Genomic DNA, 21,815 nt, shown 5'->3' with positions numbered 1-21,815 from the left:
GGGAAAGCCGTGCTCTACCTTCTGCCATTTACTGCTTTTATGAGGTTCCAGTCAGAACTCATTCTTTGGTTATTGTTAAACAAGGGGGGACTTGGGAAGAGGATATGCTAGTGGAAGCAGTAGGCACCAGGGTGGATGGTCCTGAAGTTGGGGGTGCAAATGTGTTTTTGTAATAAAGAGATGGGCTGACAAGTGATCTGTAACTTCTGCTCTGTCTGGGCTCTCAGGGTATTTAGAAGTTCACCCTGCTCAATGGGAAGGGAATTGCAAAACATGTAGCTGTGCTCACTGGCCATATTTTTATCCCCAGTTGCATGACAGTAGATGTTATAAGGCTACTTAGATTTTAATGCTGACTTGGGAACTGGAACCCTGTAGCCACTAAACAGCACAGGAGGTGGCAAATCCAGCTTTCCTTTATTATCTCTTATGATCTGTCAGTGGAGGATTATGTTCAGGATGAAACTGCAGCTGGAGGAACCTTTAATCTTTGGTGTCTGTGGAGTCACCCAAATAAAGTTAGGTTTGCTGGTTGTTTTTTCAACAGAGAGACAGTGTACGTCATTGTTGTAAGGTTGTTCACATTCAGGTCCAAAACGTTCCTTGTGATTGGTTTTTGAAGAGAATTCGGTGTGATTTCTTTCTATAGCTGCAGCATCATTTCATAGTAGTGGTTAAAAGAAACACTTTCTCAAAAATATAATAAAATTTAATTGCTTTCCCATGTTTCAAATCCTGAGAATAAATATAAACCATCCCAGCACTTTCAACACCATGGCTGAGCTGGATTGTGTAGCTCAGGTGAGCAGGCTCAAAAGGATGGTAAAAGCCAAGCCCTTAAAACTGCTCCAGTCATCACTTACTAAAGCCTTTTGAGGCTCTGTCGGTTGACTACTCCCAGAAGCAGGCAGCAAGGGAACAGCCTGGACTCTGAAAAACTGTGCCATGAAATGTGTTTTATATCACAGTGCCCTCTAACACCTGGTCAGGCCAGGGCTGAATGGGGTCCCACTAGTGGGAGACCAGTGGACATAATGACTGGTTAAATGGGCTGCATATCTGAGAGTATTATCTGCAGGTGTTCATATGTTTTTGGGAGCAATGTCTTTTAATAGGCACTGATGATGTCAAGTGCTGTAACATTGTAGAAGCATACTTTTCATCTGGATTAATACAGTGTGCTCTTCCCTACAGTGTCTGAGCCCTTCCAGACGGAAATACAAGACTGGTTTTGGGGAAGGGTTCATTATACCTAATGGCAAACAGTTGGGCAATATGCTGCAAAATACATATGGGTTGAGTTTTTTTTCTCCTTTCATAGGTCAGATAGTCCTGAAATACCTGCACAGCTGACAGCCATGTAACATTTTATGAGTTTTCTTGCCCAGTAAATGCAGGCAGATATTGCAGGATTTGGAACCTTACAAGGCACTGGAGTATAGCTGGTGGGAGGTAATTTTGATGAGTGCTTAACCTCTCACTAAAAAAGTAGCAGCTTGAAGAAGGCAGTATTTACTGCAGGAAACATTAGCTTGTCAAAGAGCTAAAGCACTGCAAAGAACCTTTCTGAACAACACGCAAGTCTTCAGCCAGATGTTCTTCATAGCACAGAGTAATGCACACTCTTCTGGGAGTTAAACTAAGGCCTTTTCTTGCATCACTCACAGTCAACATTGTTTTCTGTAGGAAAACGGCTGCTAATGTAAGAATACACAAGCCATTATATGCAAGCTTGTAAAATACCATGCAGTTCAGCTGAACCCTGTAGGCATTTATTTTATTAGTGCTAAGTGATCAAATAATCCTTTGAGAGAACTCTTCCCTGGAACCACTGTGAATGTGATTCATCTACAAGTTAGAGGAAACTCTTGGATCTAAGCTTCATTGTTCTACATCAAGCCTATTCAGAAGTGCCCATGGTAGCCACCCTCTGAACGCCCTCATCTCAGTCCAGTGTTCCATCTTTGGAGTGTTCATGGACTCACAATTGCTGCTGGCAATTGTGAACTGTGACAAATGCCCTACTACTCACCTGTGTGAAACCTGGCTATCTCCTCCTCTGATTGTTGAGTATTTTGGTAAATAGTGGATGTTCTAACCAAATATAGCAACTTACTGTCTTCTGAGCAGTACAGGAGACTTGAAGAACTCCCTGATGTTGGGGCTCCTCAGCCCATGAAATTCAAGGACACAAACCTGATTTTCAAAGTTTTCAAAGCTTCCTCTGATATCAGTCTGAACTATACCACAGGCCCATCCCATCACTGTGATCATAACTCCCTAAGACATCAATACCCTTTTTTTAGCAATGCCAGATCTTGGTTCTGAAGATACTGAACATAACTGTAAATATTTCCTTAGGTTTTTTAGGTGCTCTTAGCTGGGAAGAAGGGGAAGAAATGTACCCTGTTGTTGCAGTGACTGAAAGACAGAGAGGGAGAAACTGAGAAGAAGGAAAAGCTGGCATGAAAGTTTTTGCAGGAGCACAGTCTGGATCACACAGCATTGAAATTATCATTGACTGTGGCATAGATTTTTAAAATACTTGAATTAAAAAGGGAATGAGGGGAAAATAGCAAATGAAATCCATCTGTGAGAACAGGAATATACCATCAATCAGTTCACAAAGAGTTTCTCTATATGTGTTGCTCTTGGACATCCATACAGACAAGGGCTACATCTACTTATCAAGGAAAAGTCATGGCACTGAATATGTGCAGCATATGCATGCCTTTTATGCGGTGTCTTTTCATGCAAGTGTGTTTGTGATATACATACTTTACAGGAACATTTACAGTACCATACATCTGAAGAGCTATTCTGCTCTAGAGTCCAGATTGTTTTATTACCAGCTAAATGTTCTTTAAGCTACCTGTGAATGAAGGCATTGTGACATTTAGCAACTGGTTTGATTGAACACAGATGTGAACCATATTCCATATGGAGAAGATCCAAAGGGAGAGATCCTCGGCTTGTTTCTGATTTGCAAGTAGAAGTTTGAATGCAATTACTTGATGTTGAGCTACCAAGATAGAAACAAATCGCTTGCTTGCAGATCTACAGTATTGCAAATGTAAAATCAGCAGTAGTTTGAGATAGTGTGCTGTCCTCAGAGGTCAGGGGAAAAAGCCAATATATATGAAAGCAAAAGTCCTGTAGAAATGGGCAGTATCCACTCAGAAATCGGAGGGGAGCCAAAGCATTCATGTACATTCCTTACCAAGAGGTTTCCTAGGAGTGCCTCATTCTACATAAGCACTGCTTTCTAATGTCATTTCAGTCTATCTCTGAACATTACAAGAAGTGTTATGACCAGGGAAAGCACTTGAAAAAATGTTTACATGGGGATAGAGCTAAATTGATAATGCCAGAATGCAAGGTTTGTTGATAATTTTATAGTGTTTTAGTGTCAAATTTACTGATGCAAAACTGAAATTGCACTAAGCAGAATTACTTCTGTTGTGGAAATCATAGAATCATGGAGTGGCTTGGGTTAGAAGGGACCTTAAAGCTCATCTAGTTCCCTGCCACAGCTCCTCTCGGCACCTCACAGTAAATGTTTATTTGGTATCAACAACTTAGGGAGGAAAAGCATCTGGGGCAAGTTCTGATATGTGTTCTGAACTGCTGAATTCTACAAGGCTGCTCACTGCTCAAAGGAACTAACAAGCTGGCCTTTTTCTCTGCTCATGAAGAGCAGTTGTGTTTGATCTCAGTTTAGCCCAGCTAAAATGGTAAAAATATATTCTCTAAAACCAGTGTAAAATCTACTACTTAAGGTCTAGTCACAGTGGACTGTGAAGCTATGGAGCATGCGTTGTTCCCCATCACCCTTCTGTTTCTACCCTCCTCCCTGCCCACATTCCTGCCCTGTTTGTGCATGGATACACTTGCTCTTCATGGCTGGTGCACAGTTCACACTAAGTTCATTTCAATTGTGCAGATCTCTCCTTTCTGTACTTCTCTCTGATTGTTTGGAAAACAGGAGGCTATGGTATCGTGCAGGTAACACAGCAATAAACTTGTTCTCATCACAATTTACACATAAAGCGAGTCCCTCGAGGTAACTCATCCCCCCTCTTGACAGCTTTAATAAAGGATGATGGATTGTTTGTAAATGACAGTTAGATCAAAAATTCCCCTCTGTATTCTTTTGAGATCTGGTGTACAAGAGCTGTTCTGTGTTCTGTGAAAGTTGTTTTCGCCTGTAAGCACGGGGGCTCTATTACTCCCCTTCACAGTGGTGAGAAATGCTTAGTTACCACAGGAATATATTCATCCTGCCGCATACTCATGACATCTTGAAAAACTGCAGAAATCAAAGCCTAGTGTGGGTGGGAGGTGGGGAAGTGCCAATGGCTGAATTCTTGGCTGTCTTTGGGATGCTGCTCTGGGCAATCTCCCCATATGGGTTGTGGGGAGGAGGAGGGATTGGATACTGATCCACCCAGAACTGCCTCCAAAGGATGATACATCACTTGAACCCATCTGCCCAGCATGTGCAGGGGACTTGGGAGACCCAGGCACCCAAGTGCCTTTCAGTCACTTGTACCCTCTTTCCCCCCTCTCTGCCCTTTTCTTTTTAAGGACCACATGTGGCAGCCAGTTACTTCTGGAGGGCAGGGTCCTCCCTCTTATTTCTTTTTGGCTTGAGATTTATTTCTCAGGGCATGTGCTTTGTAGCTGCACTTGGCAGAGAGGAGTTTGTTCAGCTGTCCATTCCCTAGTTAAGCTGGCGTCTTAAAATAAAAACAAGCAAGTGGATTTGGAAGAAAGGTTGCCACATGAAGACATGCAGAGTGTCATATGGTTAAACCAGTACTGCTCAAAGACATTCATATGGTAAGAAACCAGATAATTAAAAAAAGCTGAGTGCCTGATTAGATCTTGTTATTAAGGTACATCGAAGTGACAAAATGAAGCTCAGATGAGAGCCCAGTGTGGCCACGCAGCACCAAAATCATACCTCTTTCACTGCAGTAGTGGGGCTAAGTGCTCTTTGGAGTAAGTCACTTTCCATTATGATAGAATATGACATAGTCCAGTTTTTGCCTCCTGTGTATGAACAGCCAGCCTTTGGAGCAAGCACTGTTGCAAAACACTGGAAGAAGACTTTTGGTATAAATTCTCATCAAACCACACAAACTCCAGAGGAAGTTCCCTACCCATGTGAAATGGAAAATTTTGAAATAGAAAGTGGCAGAGACTGAAGTTAAATCAAGGCTAGAACTTGCCAGGGGTGCAGTATTCAGGGGATGGGAAACTTGCAGCTCTCCTACCGCTTTCCTGATAGGAAGTAAAGGAGGACTGTACCTGTAGATCTCTGAACCTTTACTTCTCCACCCATAAAATTTTTGTATTAATCTGTCATCCAGTTCAGGAGGCCAGGCTGGACATAAGCTGCTTTGTTTGGAACAGAACTATGTAAAACTCACATGCCCATCCTTTATCTTCCTGATGTTCCAGGATGAAGCAATGGTTTTAATCCTTCCTGTCCCATCAATATTGTTCTTACATTTGGGCTAGCAACACCAGGACATAAGGACGGATTTCCAGGACATACCTGGAATCAGAGAGTGTGTGCATGGTTCTATAAATACTCTGACTGAGTTTCCTGCAGAAGATGATAAAAAATACTCTCCCATTACTTATTGGAAAAAGAAGTAAATAAATTTTAAATTCGGGTTGTATCCTTGTTTTCTAGCTTTGTTTCCTAGTTTTGTCTTTGGTTTAGTGTATGTAATGGTTGCCTTTGAATGCCTTTCAGTTAGCAGACTTCAGTAATAGCCCAAAGTCTTTACAGCCTGCAATTGTTAAGATTTGTGATATACTTTCTTCTACTGAACCTTTACTTTACTTCCTGTTGGAAATTATTTGTATTAATATATCCTGTTATTTTGATTGCTGGTGTGTTTTATGACCACGATTTTCTTTCCCTTAGGCACAACAGGGATTTACCAGGGAGCTAATGGCCTGACAAATTCTGCAGGATTCAGTGCTGTGCACCAGGTACAGTTCAGCATTTAGTATTGGCAACCTTGGCACTTATTTTAAACACCTGGAATGTTGGTAGATCACAAAGATTATTCTGGTGTTTACATATATTTAAGGAAGGCATTGCCCTGCATTCTGCTGAACACCATTCTGTTCTACTCCTCTGGCCTGTCCAGGAATTCCAGATATCTCAATTAATTTTAAGACATGTATCTACACACAGAGTTCAGTCCTTGGAGGAGGAAGATGTCCTGGCAATCTCTGCCATGCTGCTGTAGCAGTGCCAAAAGTTTCATCATTCCTTTGCCATCTTACAACTTTCAGATATGTTTTCCATCCTCTATAGAGAGCTTTGCTTCCAGGATCCTGTTGTCTGCTGTCTTGGCACTGTGTAATAAATATGAACAATTTGAAAGAGTGTTGGCAGGCCCTGATGAATATTGAGCTATCTGAGCTGTCTGTGTGCTTCCTTCTTTGAGAATACACCTGTCTATGGGCTTCATGCTTCAGATACCTTGATAAATGTGTGTGTATAAATAAACAGCATGCATATATACACAAGACAGATGTTTTTCAGTAGCAAATGGCTGGTTTTGATTGGACCAAACAAATGAGTACACTGTCCCAGAAAATGTGTTTTGGTTGCCAGTAATTTCAATTCATTTTTTGGAAGGTGATGGTTGACTTGTATTTTTAATGACAACAGTGGGCAAGTTCTTTATTACTTCAGTTTTGGCTGAAAACATCAGCATCTGCTGATAGAAGTGCATGTGATTGAAGTATGGAGGCTACCTAAAAAGGGGAAAAATAATTGGGCTGTTTTCATTGTTTTGTTATGTTCCTTAAAAGAAAACAATGGAATTCTCTCATTTCTTTTTCAGTTTAATCGCTCTTATGACAACTTGAGTCTTTATTCTTAAGAGCTCCCTGGTGACTGAAAGTTAATGAAATAGCTGTCACAGACAAAGATGTAAGCTGTTAAGGAGGAAAGTACTTTTAGTCTTTCTAAAGACAATTTATTATTTAGTTGTATTTAATACCAGAGACTAATTAGCATTTTTGAGGAAATATAAACCTTTTGCTGAAAGACAATCCCTAGAGCACAAACACAGTTCTCTATCTGAAAAAGCAACTAGGTGGACAAGAGCAGGAATTGCAGTTAAAACCAAACAAGTAAAACCTTTTATGTTTTAATTGTCCAGTGAGAAGTTTTCTAATCTATTTTTCTCACAAAAAAAAAAACAAAATAATCTATATGAGGATGGAATATAGTTTGTTTGAGAGGCTTAAATTAAAGCCAGAGGGATCTGTGATACCTCAGCTCCCCAAGGTCAGTTCCACCTTGTATTTTTAGTTATTTTTCTGTAGGTAGGAAAGAGCATTCAGGCATTTAGTTACTGCTGAGATAGTTGGACAATCTAAACTGTGAACATTGCTGCAAAGCAGTTGCTACTTTTTTTTCTTCATTTTTGTAACATATTCTAATGTCTGATAAAGAAATGTTGCTGATTATAGGAAAATGCAGACAGTTTTGCGCCTTCTCTTACCCAGTTATTTATTCTGATTTCTTAGGTGTTCTGTTACTTACAGAGAATGTGTTAAAACATGGTTCTTTTCAAAAAGCTGCCCTACTTTACTCTTGCATAAAATTGTTTAACTCTTATACAAAATGTGTCAGCACTGAGAACTAAAATCCTACGGAAAAAGCAGATTAGTTGTTGATTAGTTGATCATAATAAGCCAGCAATATATTTGGGAGAAGCAGGAATGTAATGAGACATGGTTCTTTAGGGAAATACTCCTGCTGCATGCATAGATAACACTGCCTTTGTGGTGTCTTACTCATTTATAAGATAAATCCAGATACACTGATGTCAGATGTTTCTTTTTTTTTTCCTCAAAGGAATATTCATCATATCCAAGCTTTCCTCAAAGCCAGTACTCACAGTATTACAGCTCCTCCTACAACTCTCCGTATGTGTCTGCGAACAGCATCAGCCCCTCAGCCATCCCAACCTCCACTTACTCTCTCCAGGAGTCTTCCCACAATATCACCAGTCAGAGCACAGAATCGCTGTCTGGTAGGTGCATCTCTTCTGTTTTCAGTTTGTCAGTCTCAGTCACCCGTGGACATAAACACTGTAACCTTGTCATTAGAATGTACTAAAATGCATATTTTTACATGGATAAATAAGATTTCCTAGTATTTAAGAGTTCTGCTTACATAGTGCAACACAGGGTTTTGGAAAGATTAGAACATCCACGCTCTGTAAAACCATCCTTTGTCATTTTCATGAGTTTGTGAGGTTTGATCTCTTCCAAAGGTAGTACAGAAAGATTAAACTATTACATACAGAACCCAGATCAGGTGTGAGGGCTAATGAGAGTAGCACAGAGTTCAAAGCAAACAGCAATGCTCAGAAAAACAGTTTCCCGATTGTCTGATGATTGTCTGTGTTGTAGCTTATATTCCCCTCTTGCAACAACATGCAATAAATGCTTTCATAAATAAGTAGGTACAACAAGAGAAAGTCCCCCTTTAAAAAATCAGCACAAATTGTGTGTCTGAGTTGGAAGTTCAAGATGAATTCCACACATAAAGGTTTCAAAATTTGTGGCTTCTCTTTGAGTACTTAATTTTTAAACTCTCAAAGCTTAAATGGTTTATGGAATTACTGACAGATTATGATCCTCAATGTGCTGTTCAAGTACAATCTTCACATATCACTTCCCTACTGAAGTTTTCATTGGCATGCAATAACATTTATATAAAACACCACATAATTTGTGGATGATCACAGTCTACACCCATTGTAGGTCTGCTGACTTACGAAACAAATCTGAACATCTGTGGTTGCTCTAAAAGAAAAATAAACTAATATTGTTTTTTAAAAAGAAGTAATCGCAGATTGCTCTAAAAGCAGTTGAAGGATTTTCTGTTCCTTAGATCTTATCTCAGCCTTTTTGAGAAAGGGTGATTTCAGAAAGGCTTCTTAGGCACAATCCAAGCTTCTCTGAAGAAGAATATGATTATTCCAGGAAGCTGGAGAGGCCACAACTTAGCAAGGTGAAAAGAAAAATATGTCGGAAAAGGATTTGTAATGTAAGGTAAGTGAAATCTGGACAGGTTTGTGAAACTCAAGCCAATCAAAACAGATACTTTATACAAAGGAAGTTCACCTTTGACTGTCTTTTCTCAAATGCTATCCTCTGTGAAATGGAATATGTCTAAAGAGGCTAGTTCTGTATTTTTAAACAAAAGTTCATGTTGAAAGTGTATTTTTAATCATAAACATTCATCAAATTTAAAATTAAAACCAATATTTTTTTTAGAAGTTGGGTTGGTTTTGGTGTCCTTTTCCATTGCTTTCTAATTTGGAGGGGGGAGTAAAATTCAAAAAGCTATTTTTTTCAATGAAAAATGTGATAAGGTTTTTGAAGTGAGACATCCATTTTGAAATTTTATTCATACAGTCTTGGTGACTTTTGAAATTGTTTTAGCAAATCTCAGGAGTTAAAAGTTATTTCTCTAAAAATGTCAGCTATTGACATGAAATGAGTAAGATTTTCTGATGGTGTTTTCAAGATGCTTCTGGTGATGACCATTAAGAGTTTTCATGCTCCAATTATAATGATACAGTGCAAAATTCAAGTTTACAATGGATTTATTTTTTCTTATAATAGGGGAATATTCGACAACACCAGCAAAAGATATAGAAACAGACAGACATCACAGAGGGTCAGATGGCAAGGTACGAGCCCGGTCAAAAAGAAGCAACGATCCTTCCCCTACTGCTGACAGTGAGATTGAGGTAATAACTTTAATTTACATTCCCTTAGTAAAGCCAGCAAAAATAATCAGTTGCATCTATTAGCAAATCCCACCATCAGACTAGCGAGTAGTGAGAACCAGAATAAAATGAGTAATACAACTGGAGCCTACAGATATCGGTAGTCAAAATAATTCTTCATTGTCTATATTACCAGCATGTCAAGCTATTCTTCAGATGTTCTTTGTTTTTTTCCTTTGGGCTTTTTAGAAGTCTGCTGGTTTGTTCCCCTGACTTGATATGCAACAGGGGATTTCAATAGTGGTTAGCAGAGCAGACGCTCAGGATGACCAGCACACACAGAGCTCCAAAATTCCCCATGTTTCATTTTGCCTGCTTTCACAAAGCATCTACAGTCAGTGCTCCAAATAAGTTTGTGATCTTAAAAAGCTCTATTCCAACAGGACATATTTCCTGACTGAACGAATTCTTGCAGTTGCTTAATATGTAACTATATTTCTTTTTTCCACCCCATCTGTCATCACAGCGTGTGTTTGTGTGGGATTTGGATGAGACGATAATTATTTTTCACTCCTTACTCACGGGAACCTTTGCATCCAGATATGGGAAGGTAAAATTTAATTCTTTTAGCATTACTGCTTGTCCAGCCAAATTGTGTCGGGAACTGTGGGGGCAGCTAATGAGACAGCTTTGCAAGCAGATGCTGCTGATTTTATTCAGACATATTTGTATAAATATGTCCTATGGTATTTCCTTCTAACATGTGAAAATTTCATTTACCTCCCTTTCATGTTGCAAATAGCCCCTTGTTTTTCAAAGGCTTGTATTGTTCAGCTGCTGCTAGGTGGGACATCAAGATGTTCTTTCAATGTCTGTCTTCTGCAAGAAAGAGCCTATCTAGCAGCCAGACAGCATTAACTCACATTTGAATAAGGTAACACATTTTTTATTAGACCAGTGTTTTTGTATGAATTTCAGATGACTTTGTAAGAGAGATTTTGTGTTTGTCAGTCTAGTCTGCCATGAAGAATACTGGCTCTGCTTCCTTACTGAAGCTCACAATTTTAAGGGGATTTAGGAAGCCTATCTTTAGCTATCAATACTTTAGATACCCCCTTTGAAATGCAGGCAGTTCCCTTTTTTTTGAGGTAACTGTGGCTGAAGAGGCTGAACTTGGCTGCTAAGGAGAAAATGCTGGCTCTTGGATTTAGTACCAGGTGCTTCAGTTTCTTCTTAAGGCAGCTTTTTATGATAAACACTTAAGTCACTTTGAATTACAGAATGTCAAACACTTTTAAATGGGTAGAAAAAAAGACAATATCATTACCTAATTAAAGGTGGATGACCTAGTTGGCAGCTGTTTCCACACATGGCTTTGAACAGTCAGCTTCATCAGGAGACTGGAAAATAACCCAGCATCTCTCTAGAAAGCAGAAATATGATTTGACATCATTTCATGGCTTTACCAGCTGTACTTGTTTTACGATTGTTATAACAAGCTGAATGTGTAATTAGTAAGATAGATTTATTGTTCGCTGTTAGATGTGCACAGTTGTAAAGGATATAAAATGGTGTTTGTGGTGTGGAAGTCTACTGCAGCACTTGGAATGCTGCTAACACTTCTAACAGCACCCTCTGAAAACCAAGCACATGTTTCCAAGCAGGGATTTATTCAGACCCATGTTGTACAAGGTAATTGAAGCAGTTACTTTTCCCAGGACGTAATGAAGGAGGTATACATGTGTAAGCTCAAACTTTCTGCCTGCAAAAACCAGAAAGAATTAGGCAGGATCAGGAAACATAAACTTATGCTGTGTAGATCTGCTATGTGATCATGCTTTACATTGGGTAGGGGCTGCAGTGTACATACGGAGAATTCCCTTAATGGGCTGACTTTGCCCTAGCATAAAACCTCTGAAGCAGATGCCTTCATCTGCTGCCTCCTGCACAAGTTCAGAGGATACACAGTTGGGATCTGCTGCATGGGGACAGGAGATGGTGGACCAAGGATGTGATGGACCCATGGGGGTGTACTTGCCACTGCAGTACTTGTGAGCTCACTGATGTGCTGCCACAAAGGCAGAAGCTGCCATCCCTAGAGGAGCTGGCGTGGGTATGAAGTGAGGTCACAGAGTGGAGCCAGAAAGGATTTATCAAAAGCAGTCTCCACAAGCAGTTTCTGTCAGCCATGAGAACCATTTCCTTTATACAAATGTAAAGAATGATACAAACAGGATTTTTTTTCAAGTAATTAATCACCTTTTCTCTGAAGTTACAAGAGGCTCTTTGAGAAACTTCTCTAGAAGGATTTTTTTTTTTGGTACTTCTTCATTTGTTTCATCAGCATTAAATTCCTCGGGGCTTTCCTATAAGGGAAATGGTTGTGTTATAAAAGTATTATAGGCTAACGGCTTGATCCAAAGACAGCCAGAGGCTTTGGTGGGCTTTGGAACAGACCTTAAGCCAAGAGGGAAATACAGCACACTCAGACAGGCTGTCCTGGGAACCATTAAATAGTAACACAATTCAAAAATGTTTAATTGAGCTGAACTGTCAAATATAAATGAAGAAGTGAGCAAGAGGTTGATAGAGTTTCAGAATCTCTTACTCCAAAAATGTAGGAAGTGTTAATTTCAAATTAAGTATCAAAACTAAAAATCTTAGGTTTTGTCCATAATTCATTATAAAATGTTCATATGCCTGTAACTGGACAGGCACATGCTTTGAATTAAATCTCACACAGGAAGGTCTTGGTTCTGTATGTCTTCCTCCAGAAGTGTCAGTTTATATGATCTTCACCATTCCCCTGACCAACATTAATGTCACAGTATCATCCTGTCTGTTGCATTGGTAGAGCTGCTGTGCAAAGAATTAGTCTATAAATAAAGCTGAAGAATAGCACCTCTTTCTGGGATGATTTATCTGGGAGTAGGGGAGGAGGAACATCAACTACAGCTTCAAAGATGTGATTCTAAACTCATGTGTTCTTTTGCTACGAAATCTCAAATGGTTCTGTTTGATGCCCCTTGGTGATGGCAGCATTAGGGAACTGTCAAAAAAACCTCTTGATTTGGGTAAAAAAGTGAGGAAATCACAAAAAAAAGATTATCAGTTGTAGTCATATTATTAATCATTAATGCCTCAATGTATGTTTTCTGACATAATATCATGTGAAATTTCTTTGGTTTCTGAGAGAAATCTCTATGGTCTTTGCCATAGGTCAGAGCATGGACAGTTCATCTCAGGTGTTTAGAAAATAATTTGCTTACAGTACTGATAGAAGTTAAACCACCAAATTGAAGTATGAATGAATAGGCCAGCCTAGGTTACTCCTTTTTTGTCTTCTCTGCCCAAACTCTTTATCCCGTGGATTAGAGTCATCAGACATTTGGTCTTAATGTTTTCCCCAGACGGTCACTTCAGCATAACCTTTATAGTGGCAGTCAAAGTGGCCTGCAGCTTCACATCTCCCTCTGCTTTCTGCCCATGGTTGAATGGATGCGTACCTGCACAAACAGATGGAGTCACAGTCTAAGTGATTGGGGCAGCAAAGCTGTCAAACCCAAGGAAATCTCTCCACCCTTTGGTTTCTCAGCAGGAGGCCCTCTTAACAAGAAAAGGTGAAAAAAAAATTCCATAGGCAGTTAACCCTGGATATTATGTTCAGGAGAGTTTAGAAACCTGTTTTGCAGGCTTGGGATCACTGTATGGGTGTAGAATATTTACTGTGTGCCTAGAGACCATAGCAGATGTAGACCATTATTATAGCTTAATGTACTGTCCACCCAGTTCTTTTAATCCCTTCAGGCATGTATAATAGAGCTTCCAATCAACAGGAGGTGGGTTGTAGTCTTTACTGTATCTGCAAGGATCTGCCCACCAAACTACTGAGAAAATATAATGGGGAAAAAAGAGTCAAAATCCGTAACAGTGCTGCTGGGGTTTCACATGAGTTCGGTAAAAGTCAAGGGGCTCTGGTCATTTGTTTGAAGCAGCTAAGCAAAGAACAGACAGACTTTTTGGTGGTATTAATTCAGACACAATAAAAAGAGATTGCATGTACTCCCTTGCCAAAAAGAAAATCATGAGTCTATTCCCCTTGCCCTGACTGAGATTTGCTTGTTCCATAATCTGTGCTGTCAGAGCATTAAAGAAAACAAATCTACATCTCTTTCAGCCTCTTTCATTTAAGTACTATATTGCAGATTAATTCGTATGCTTTTCAGAGGAATAGTATCGAAGAGAAAGGGGGCCCTGGGTGTGTTGTTTTCCCTAGTAGAGAGGTAGATGTGAAGCCAATACCTTTTCTTAGTATTTTGTATTGTTCCTAGAGTGTGAATTCTTGTTCTGTGTTGGTACACTCCTTGGGATTTTAGTGTCAAAATGAATTGAGAGTAAAGTAAAATCTGGAGTTAAAATTCACCTTTATGTGCCAGTTACTCTGAAATCCTGGAACCAAATAGAAAGGATTTATTTTAGCACTGACTTAAAGAATTGAATATATAGAACAGTCTAAATTCTTGAGTTACGTTGGACTTCTATCAGTACTCTGACCATGTCTGCTGATACCTGGGAGTTACAATCTATAAAATTCCCCGTAGGATGCATAGCAATTTCTGAGATTGTTCAGCATCTTCAATTGGCTTGAATTGAGAAAAACATACTGCAAAAAATAACAAAGCACATTATTTCACACATTTTAGTTCACATTTGCTCAAAGTTGTTTAGATTGCCTGTATTACACCATGTCCTAGAGCCTGTACGGTGTGGTTGTTTAGGCTGGAGTGGCCACTGTGGCTACTTTCATTGGGTACTCATAGCTTGCCTTGTAGTCACTTGACTGGTACAGAGATTTGGTTGATGTAGATATGATGGCCACATTTTTTTACTGCTTTTATATTTCAGCAGTGGCAACATGAGTTGTGAGCAGACAGGTATCAGTGAGATAGAGGCAGGACATACACTGAAGTTCCCACCCTGTGCGAACATGGGCTCTGCCTCTCTGCTGAGGAACTGGCAGTGGCACAGGCCTCGAGACCTTTTAGACAGAGCAGCTAAAGTCACTGCTTGGCCCAGCTGAGGTAAAGATAATTTTCTAGCATTTCAAGCTGCTGTATGTTGGCTGTCTGTGAACTGGACTATGTTGTTCTCACCAGAAATGATGTTTTGGGTCTAAGAAACTTCATTGCCCAAAAGTTTCACCAGCAGTTACATATTCCTCCAAAAAGCTTTCCTTAAAGTGAATTAGGTTTTCCAATTAAAAAAAGTCATTGAAAAGTTCCTGCTTGTATCTACTCGAGATCCCTGTAAAACCCTAGGGTTGACTTTTTTCTCTTCTTTTTTTCCTGTTCTCATTGAATGCTTCAAGTAGTTTGTGCTTTTTCCCGCTTTGTTCTCTCACAGGACCCTAAAGCCAGGACCTGATTGAAACACCATAGGGATTTAATCAAATCTGATGGTGATTCATGCTTCTAATGGCTGAATCTGTCCTTTACTACTTTACAAACTGAGAAGGAATAAAACCCCATTTTATTGCTCGGCTGTTAAAAACTATTTGTAGAAGTTGCTAAGGTTCAAATCAAAAGCGCCCTCCCTTGAGAACTATTAGTTAATTCTAAGTGCCATGGCATCGCTTTTTTCCTTCTTCTCCCGCTTGAGATGTGGCCTTATATCACGACTGCTGTTCAGACATCTGAGAGTTTTCCATTCCTTTGACAAACATGAGCCAAAGTGCTTAAGGACATCTGTTTATTTTATTTCTTTAATGAGAAAACCTTCCAATTTCTTACTGGCTCAGCTGTGTTTATTTACATTTTGTTAGTCATATGTGTGGGGCACCTTGGGACGTTAAAAACCTGCAGAGGCCTATGCTGAGGGCTGCTAGCAGGCATCCTGGTCAGAAAGGCAGAATAAGCCCTTCCTAAGGAAAACACAGTCTTTGGAACTCCATAAAATAGATTTTCAAAACAAATAGTGCCTAATTCACTCAGTAGATCATGGATTAAGTCAAGATGAATACAATTTGGAAAGGATTTTCTGAGGAAGTCGGAGATTTTTTTACCCACTGGAGGCTAAACCTTGTGTTTAATGCCTTTTTAAGTTAAATTAAAAAAGCATTCAGTCACTGCAGGTAATAAAGAAGTCTGTTACTTTAGACATGCTGCTATATCAATTATTAGTTCATTATTGGAGAGAAGGGAGTAAATAATTCCAGCCATTTGATTATTTCAAATGTGTATTTCAGGAGCAAACATCTGTGTTTATCATCTGTACTCTTGATGAGAAGCAGCAGGAGAAACAGCAAAACCAGATCCACAACAGCTTAGATGGTGGGCACGGGAGATGCTCTGAGCTCGTGTAGATGTAACCTCTTGTACTAGAGCTTAGGGGAGCAGGGGGTTTTCTAAGCAAAGTGCACATGTGGTATTTGGAAGTATTAAAGGATTAATTTTGACATAAAATATGTATCAGAAGCAATGCTGGATTGTCAAACAAGCGTGAGCAAAGAGACCCTATTTTCCAGTATCACTGAATCGTGACTTGATTTTAAGGGAAGAATAGTTTGAAAAACAGAACAACATAACTTGTGTTAGGAAGTTGCATGTGCAAAATACATAGTTGTGCAGAGGATTACACACAGTGATGTGTTTCCACCAAGCTTTCCAGGACTTCTGTATTTTTCAGTTATCAAGGGCTTGCATAGAGAAATAGAGTGATTTTGCAGTGTTGAGGGAAAGGAATGAAGATGCATTTGGTTTTAATTTCACTCCTTCTTATGCATTGTATAGTAAAAAAAAATGTAGATTTTTTTATCTTTTGCATTACTAAATCAAAGTAATTCCCATTTGTTCTCAAGCATCATGGCCCAGCTTTTCACCTGTATTTAAGTACAGTATTCCCACAGGACCAGAATCCATTTAAAAACTCATGGGTTCAGACACTGGGTAAATTAGTGTAGTCATTACTGCTTGTCCCTGAGCATAGTTCATTTAAAGTGTCAGGAGAACCTTTTCAACCTCCATGTGCTCTTGAATGTGAGGATTTAATGACTGACGTGCCCCTTTGCTTATTTCTAAGGTGTAGTCCCCAACCATTTCTAAACAGATACATGCCAGTAAAAAGGTAGTCCTTCAGTAAATAATAAGCAATAGTTGGGAAGTATCTCTCAAGTCACAGTAAGGGTGACTGTGAAAAGCTATATCTGAAGAAAAGGGATTAAATGGTATTTGCTGTCCATCTAGCATGGACCTTTCACAAGTTTGCACTGTGCTGACTGTAGATGCTATTCATTTAAATTTAGGAGATTGTCTAATAAACCTGGATATATCAATGTTCAGGTAAAAAATATGTCTTTGGGGGGAGAAAAGGTTTAGAGCCTGAAAAGCTGAGTGATTCTATTTGAATCACTTATCTAAGAAGTCTTAAGTGCAGTTACTTCAGTCACTTCTGAAAATGTGTTTTGATTCTGAGCTACTTGGGTTATTTAAAGCAACGCTTCTCACAGATACCTGCTCTCTCTATTGGAAACTCTGAGAGCCTGGGTCTGGTCGTAGCCTGCATCTCTTAAAAAGAAGAAATTGCAATCTAAGCTACTGAAGTGTAGTAAAAGAGATAAATGTGTTCTCTTCCTCAAGAAGACATGGACTTACTTGAACTAGAACTGATGCACATGTCCTATAATGGGAAACCCTTGTTCGTGTCTCATTCTGATCAGGGTATAAAATGTTACAGTACAAGAATTACTATTCTGCAGACTCTTTCTGTTCAAACATGTAGCCCAGGCATTTGGATCTTTGCTTTTTTTATTATTATTATTACTTTTATATAACAACCAAGCTGGTCCATTTTTCAGGAGTTTCCAAGTAATTAAACCCAATTAAAACTATTAAATTCTTTCTTTTGGTGACAACTTCATTATTAAGAGCTAACCACAAGGAGATTTAACTTGGAAAGCCCTTGATTGTACACTAATCTGTCTCTCACCTCTGGCTGACACCTGTGGCAGATAAACCCTAGAGAATAGGAGTCTGATGAATACTCTTAATTAATACTTTCTTCCTTGTAGAAAAGTAATTATTTGCTCATGGCATAAACAGGTATTTGGCAGGGATTTAAAGAGACTGATTAGTTTTAAATACTAGGGCTTTATTTTGTTGGGTATTTTTTAAATGGGGGGATGTCTGAATCCAAGATACATGCTCAGAATGACTTTGTCCTAACATTCTGAATGTCGGGTTAATTGGCACGTTGCTAAGTAGAAGCAGAGTCAGACAAGAAGCTGATTTGTTATCCATCTCAAAGGAGCCAGCTTTGCCCCTTTGCTAATGGCCTGCAAGTCTGAACAAGGTACCTGTAAGGCAAAGGCTTGGAATGGGCTTTAGAGCCAGGATTGGAGGCGAGAGTGACTTGCACTTGAGAGATTGCCAGAGATAAGTCTTTTTCTCTCTTCCTTTCAAAATTACAGTGTGTAAGAGGGGAAAGTTGGCTATGGACATCCAGCCAACTGGATTAGCAGTAGCTGCAGGTGTTAACTAATACATGTCTCTAATGCATACTTAGGACAAATATAAGCAGTTTATGAAAAATCTATCTCAGTGATTTGAGAGAGCAGTGATAAGGTTTTAATACAGACCCATTTGGGAGGATCCTGACAGTGCAATGTTAAGTGTGGCTGCAATGCACATAGGCTTTTGTGTTGGTAATTGCAGTACCTTTAGTAGTAGTCTGGAGATGGCTCAGGGAGACCTTGTCAATCTCTACAACTACCTGAAAGGAGTTTGTAGTGAGGTAGGTGCTGGTCTCTTCTCCCAAGTAACAAGCGATACAACAGGTAACAGCATCAAGCTGCACCAGGGGAGGTTTAGACTGGAGATCAGGAACAATTTCTCCACCAAGAGGATGCTCAGAGAACAGGCTGCCCAGGGCAGGGCTGGAGTCACTCTCCCTGGAAGTGTTCAAAAACAGTGTAGACGATGCTCTCAGTGACATGGTTTAGTGGTGGCCTTGGCAGTGCTGGGGACGGTTGGACTTGATGATCTTAGAGGTCTTTTCCAACCTGGTTGATTCTATGATTCTATGAAACTACTACTTCTCTTTGTTAAAAGTGGGAGTGAAGGGTGCATTGAGGAGAAGGAACATCAGTCCCTTTGAGAATGAATACTTCACAATGACCACTGCTCCACTGGTGCCTATTTACCCCAGCTGATGGGAGGAAGCCTCTGACAAAGCTGTGCATTGGAGGATCAGGAGTGCCTGGACTGTCATGAGTGAGCGCCAGAGGTTAGCACTAAAGTAATTTGTGGAGATGTTTAATTGTGACCCTAAAGGAAGCTCCAACAGTGGTGCTTGATAAAGGTGAGGCACATAGGGATACACTGTGGTGCTGGAGGTTTTGTTTACAAAAGGAGTTCATTGCCTGTTTTCTATCCCTGCCTCTCATTGTCCTTGTTTGTGAAAGCATGACTGCTAGATTAGCAGAGTGGTAGGACCTTGCTTTTCTAAAGTTACTAAACAAGCACCGTGGGTTCAGTTTTTAGATTCATCTGTTTTCTCTGTAAAAAGTGGTTCCTGGAGGAGATTTGATTTCAAGCTGTCTGTGATCCATTCTTCCTTGGGCTCATATGCATCAGAAAACTAGATCTGTTACCCAGGAAGCTTGTTTGCAGGGTGCAGTTTTCTTGTGGAAGGACATGTTAGCAGGAATCATCGATATGAATGTTGTGTTGCTCTGTCAAACTTACACTGCTCTAACATAAGCATTAGCAGCCCACAGGGCATCTCCTGCAGCACAGATACCCTTTAGTGGTACAGGATTTCCCTGACTCAGAAAAGCTCTTCATCATCATCTTCAGATAAATGTTATAGTTCTTGTTCAATTTACACACTGTATACAGAATTTAGACAACATGATTGATACACCTAATCTCATTTTGGTGCTTTCTCATCAGTCTGATTTTTCTGTTTATTCATACTTGAATTGAAAGCTGCATTGACTGTGTCTTTCTTCTGTGTGGGTACAACTTCTAGCACAGCAGGGTTCAAGTCTGGGTCTAGTGCTTCTAGATGCTACAGTAATGCAAATAAATTAACTGCCAGTGGAACCCTTGCCTAGTGCCTCTAGACGCCTATACCATAATGGGAGTGCTGATTTGCCTTTTAACTTTATCAGCCTCTTTAAGACTTGGAAGCATGCCTTGCTGTAGAGGAAATGTCCATACTGTGAAGGCAGTGATGCCAAATCATTTCCCCAAACGACTTCCCCTCTGGGTGGTAAAGTGCATTTTTCTGCTTTATTTTCATTCCATCATATTCTCTACCTCAAGAGAAAGATTTTACTTCCCCCCCCCCCCATCTACATTTCTGTTTAGTTTAGCTTAAGAGATGGTAACTTCATGCAGTGTGGAAATGTTTCCTTCTCCCCATTAGTGATTAATACCAATGAAGTTGAAGACAAAACTCAGAGGATAAATGACAGATACCAACCAGTGAGATTTCCTGAAAGAGGTTTAAAGGCTAATGATCCTTGAAATGTATAAAAATAAATTGCTTCATTAAAAACTATTTTACAAAATAATTTCTTCCTAGCAGCATATTTTCTGCAAAACAGTTCCCCTGTGTAACTACACCTGGGTAGTAAAATTTGATTCAGTGCTGTTCACATGGGGCCACAGTCAGATGTCCTGATCATGCCTGTGTCCCTGTGCCTCATCAGGAGAGAAGGTTTGGGGCTTAAAATTAGAGACATGTTCAAGGCAAGTTTGCTTTTTGCCCAGAGGAGAAAGTGCCCTTCTTTCTGGGACAGCAACAAGCATGTTTAAACATGAGTGACAGAGCTTTTCTTTAGATGGGCACAATGCTTGTGAGTCACACACATGGCTGAAACCACAGCCATTCTGCTCTAATTAAAGAGAACTACACCAAGAATGCGTAATAATTAGGTTAGTGTGTAATACACCATCCATGTCAACAGCATCTGCCACAAAGGTTGATTGAAATGTACTCATCCTCCAAACATTGTGCTCCCTGTTAGAGCTCCTCAACTAATTCATTACCATCCTGTCATACAATAACATGACTCCACAGAAATCTGTAGAATATTAGAGCAAAGACTACATATAAATCTGCCCTGGTTTAGCATGTAACTTCAGTGAAGGAAAACCACCCACATAAACATAAAGATGAGAGATCTTTGTCCTAATAAAGATGAATTACAAAAAAAAAGGCTGTGTGGGAATGCTCTAGTTTTTTCCAAGTTGTCTGTTGTTGTTTAATTTGAACAGACACAATGCTTTTGAGCTGTGAGTGTTTATCAAATTAACCACAGATTAGTTTTTGCTTGTGTTTTTGAAGTATTTAATGAATAAGGAAATGTTCTGCTGGCAACCTTGTTTGCATCAGTGTGTTTCTGTGCTTTTGCTGTGGGTTTAGGAACAAAGTTAGTTGTTTGGGGGCAGGAGGGATGGTTGACTTTATGCTCAAGACACATGGAACATTTACTGAGATTAATTTAACATTGCAGTGCATGAGGCTGGGTACAGCAGGTCTCTCGTTGGTGTTTCAGAGTAACAGATCTGTGGAGGCTGTATCCAGTGTCCAGTGGGCAGCTTTGAAGCAGTGAGCCAAGAGCTGTAGGAGCCCTACAGCCACCATCCCCATCCAAGTGGCCCCTTGGAGGACCGAGTAGATCTGCTATGCACATGTGGTCAGCTGTTAAAGTAGCCTTCCAAGCCAAAGGATGAGAAGATAGCCCAGCCAAAAGTAATTTTTGCCATGCAGGATTGCCTGTGGGTGGCTTTTTTGGCCAAGCAGAGTTAGCCCTGTCAGCCTGAGACGATTTAAGTTTGCACTTGCTCAGTTGGTGAGGAAATGAAGTGGCAGTGATCTCACAGGTGGTTTTGTCTCAGATGGGTAACAACAGGCAGGGAAAAACATTAATTTTTTAAGCCAAATCAACTAAACACACTGAAGTAGAGGTGCAGGTAGTGTAGTGCTTCTCCAGAGGAATTTAATTAAGGTTTTGCCACTGATGTT

At 39.8% G+C, this 21,815-nt stretch overlaps 1 protein-coding gene across 1 annotated transcript in view; it reads left to right on the top strand.

Moving 5' to 3' along the window:
- EYA2 (EYA transcriptional coactivator and phosphatase 2) overlaps window positions 1-21,815 on the top strand; it is a 48,750-nt gene that overhangs the window by 11,980 nt on the left and 14,955 nt on the right. The window contains exons 5-8 of the mRNA XM_005146721.2: window positions 5,942-6,009; window positions 7,898-8,075; window positions 9,679-9,806; window positions 10,312-10,395. Of these exons, the coding sequence (XP_005146778.2) occupies window positions 5,942-6,009; window positions 7,898-8,075; window positions 9,679-9,806; window positions 10,312-10,395 (458 nt within the window). The remainder of the gene's footprint in view (window positions 1-5,941; window positions 6,010-7,897; window positions 8,076-9,678; window positions 9,807-10,311; window positions 10,396-21,815) is intronic.

The sequence above is a fragment of the Melopsittacus undulatus genome, chromosome 10 (assembly GCF_012275295.1).
Source record: "Melopsittacus undulatus isolate bMelUnd1 chromosome 10, bMelUnd1.mat.Z, whole genome shotgun sequence".
Lineage (NCBI taxonomy): Eukaryota > Metazoa > Chordata > Aves > Psittaciformes > Psittaculidae > Melopsittacus > Melopsittacus undulatus.
This window is presented reverse-complemented; position numbering and strand designations above follow the sequence as displayed.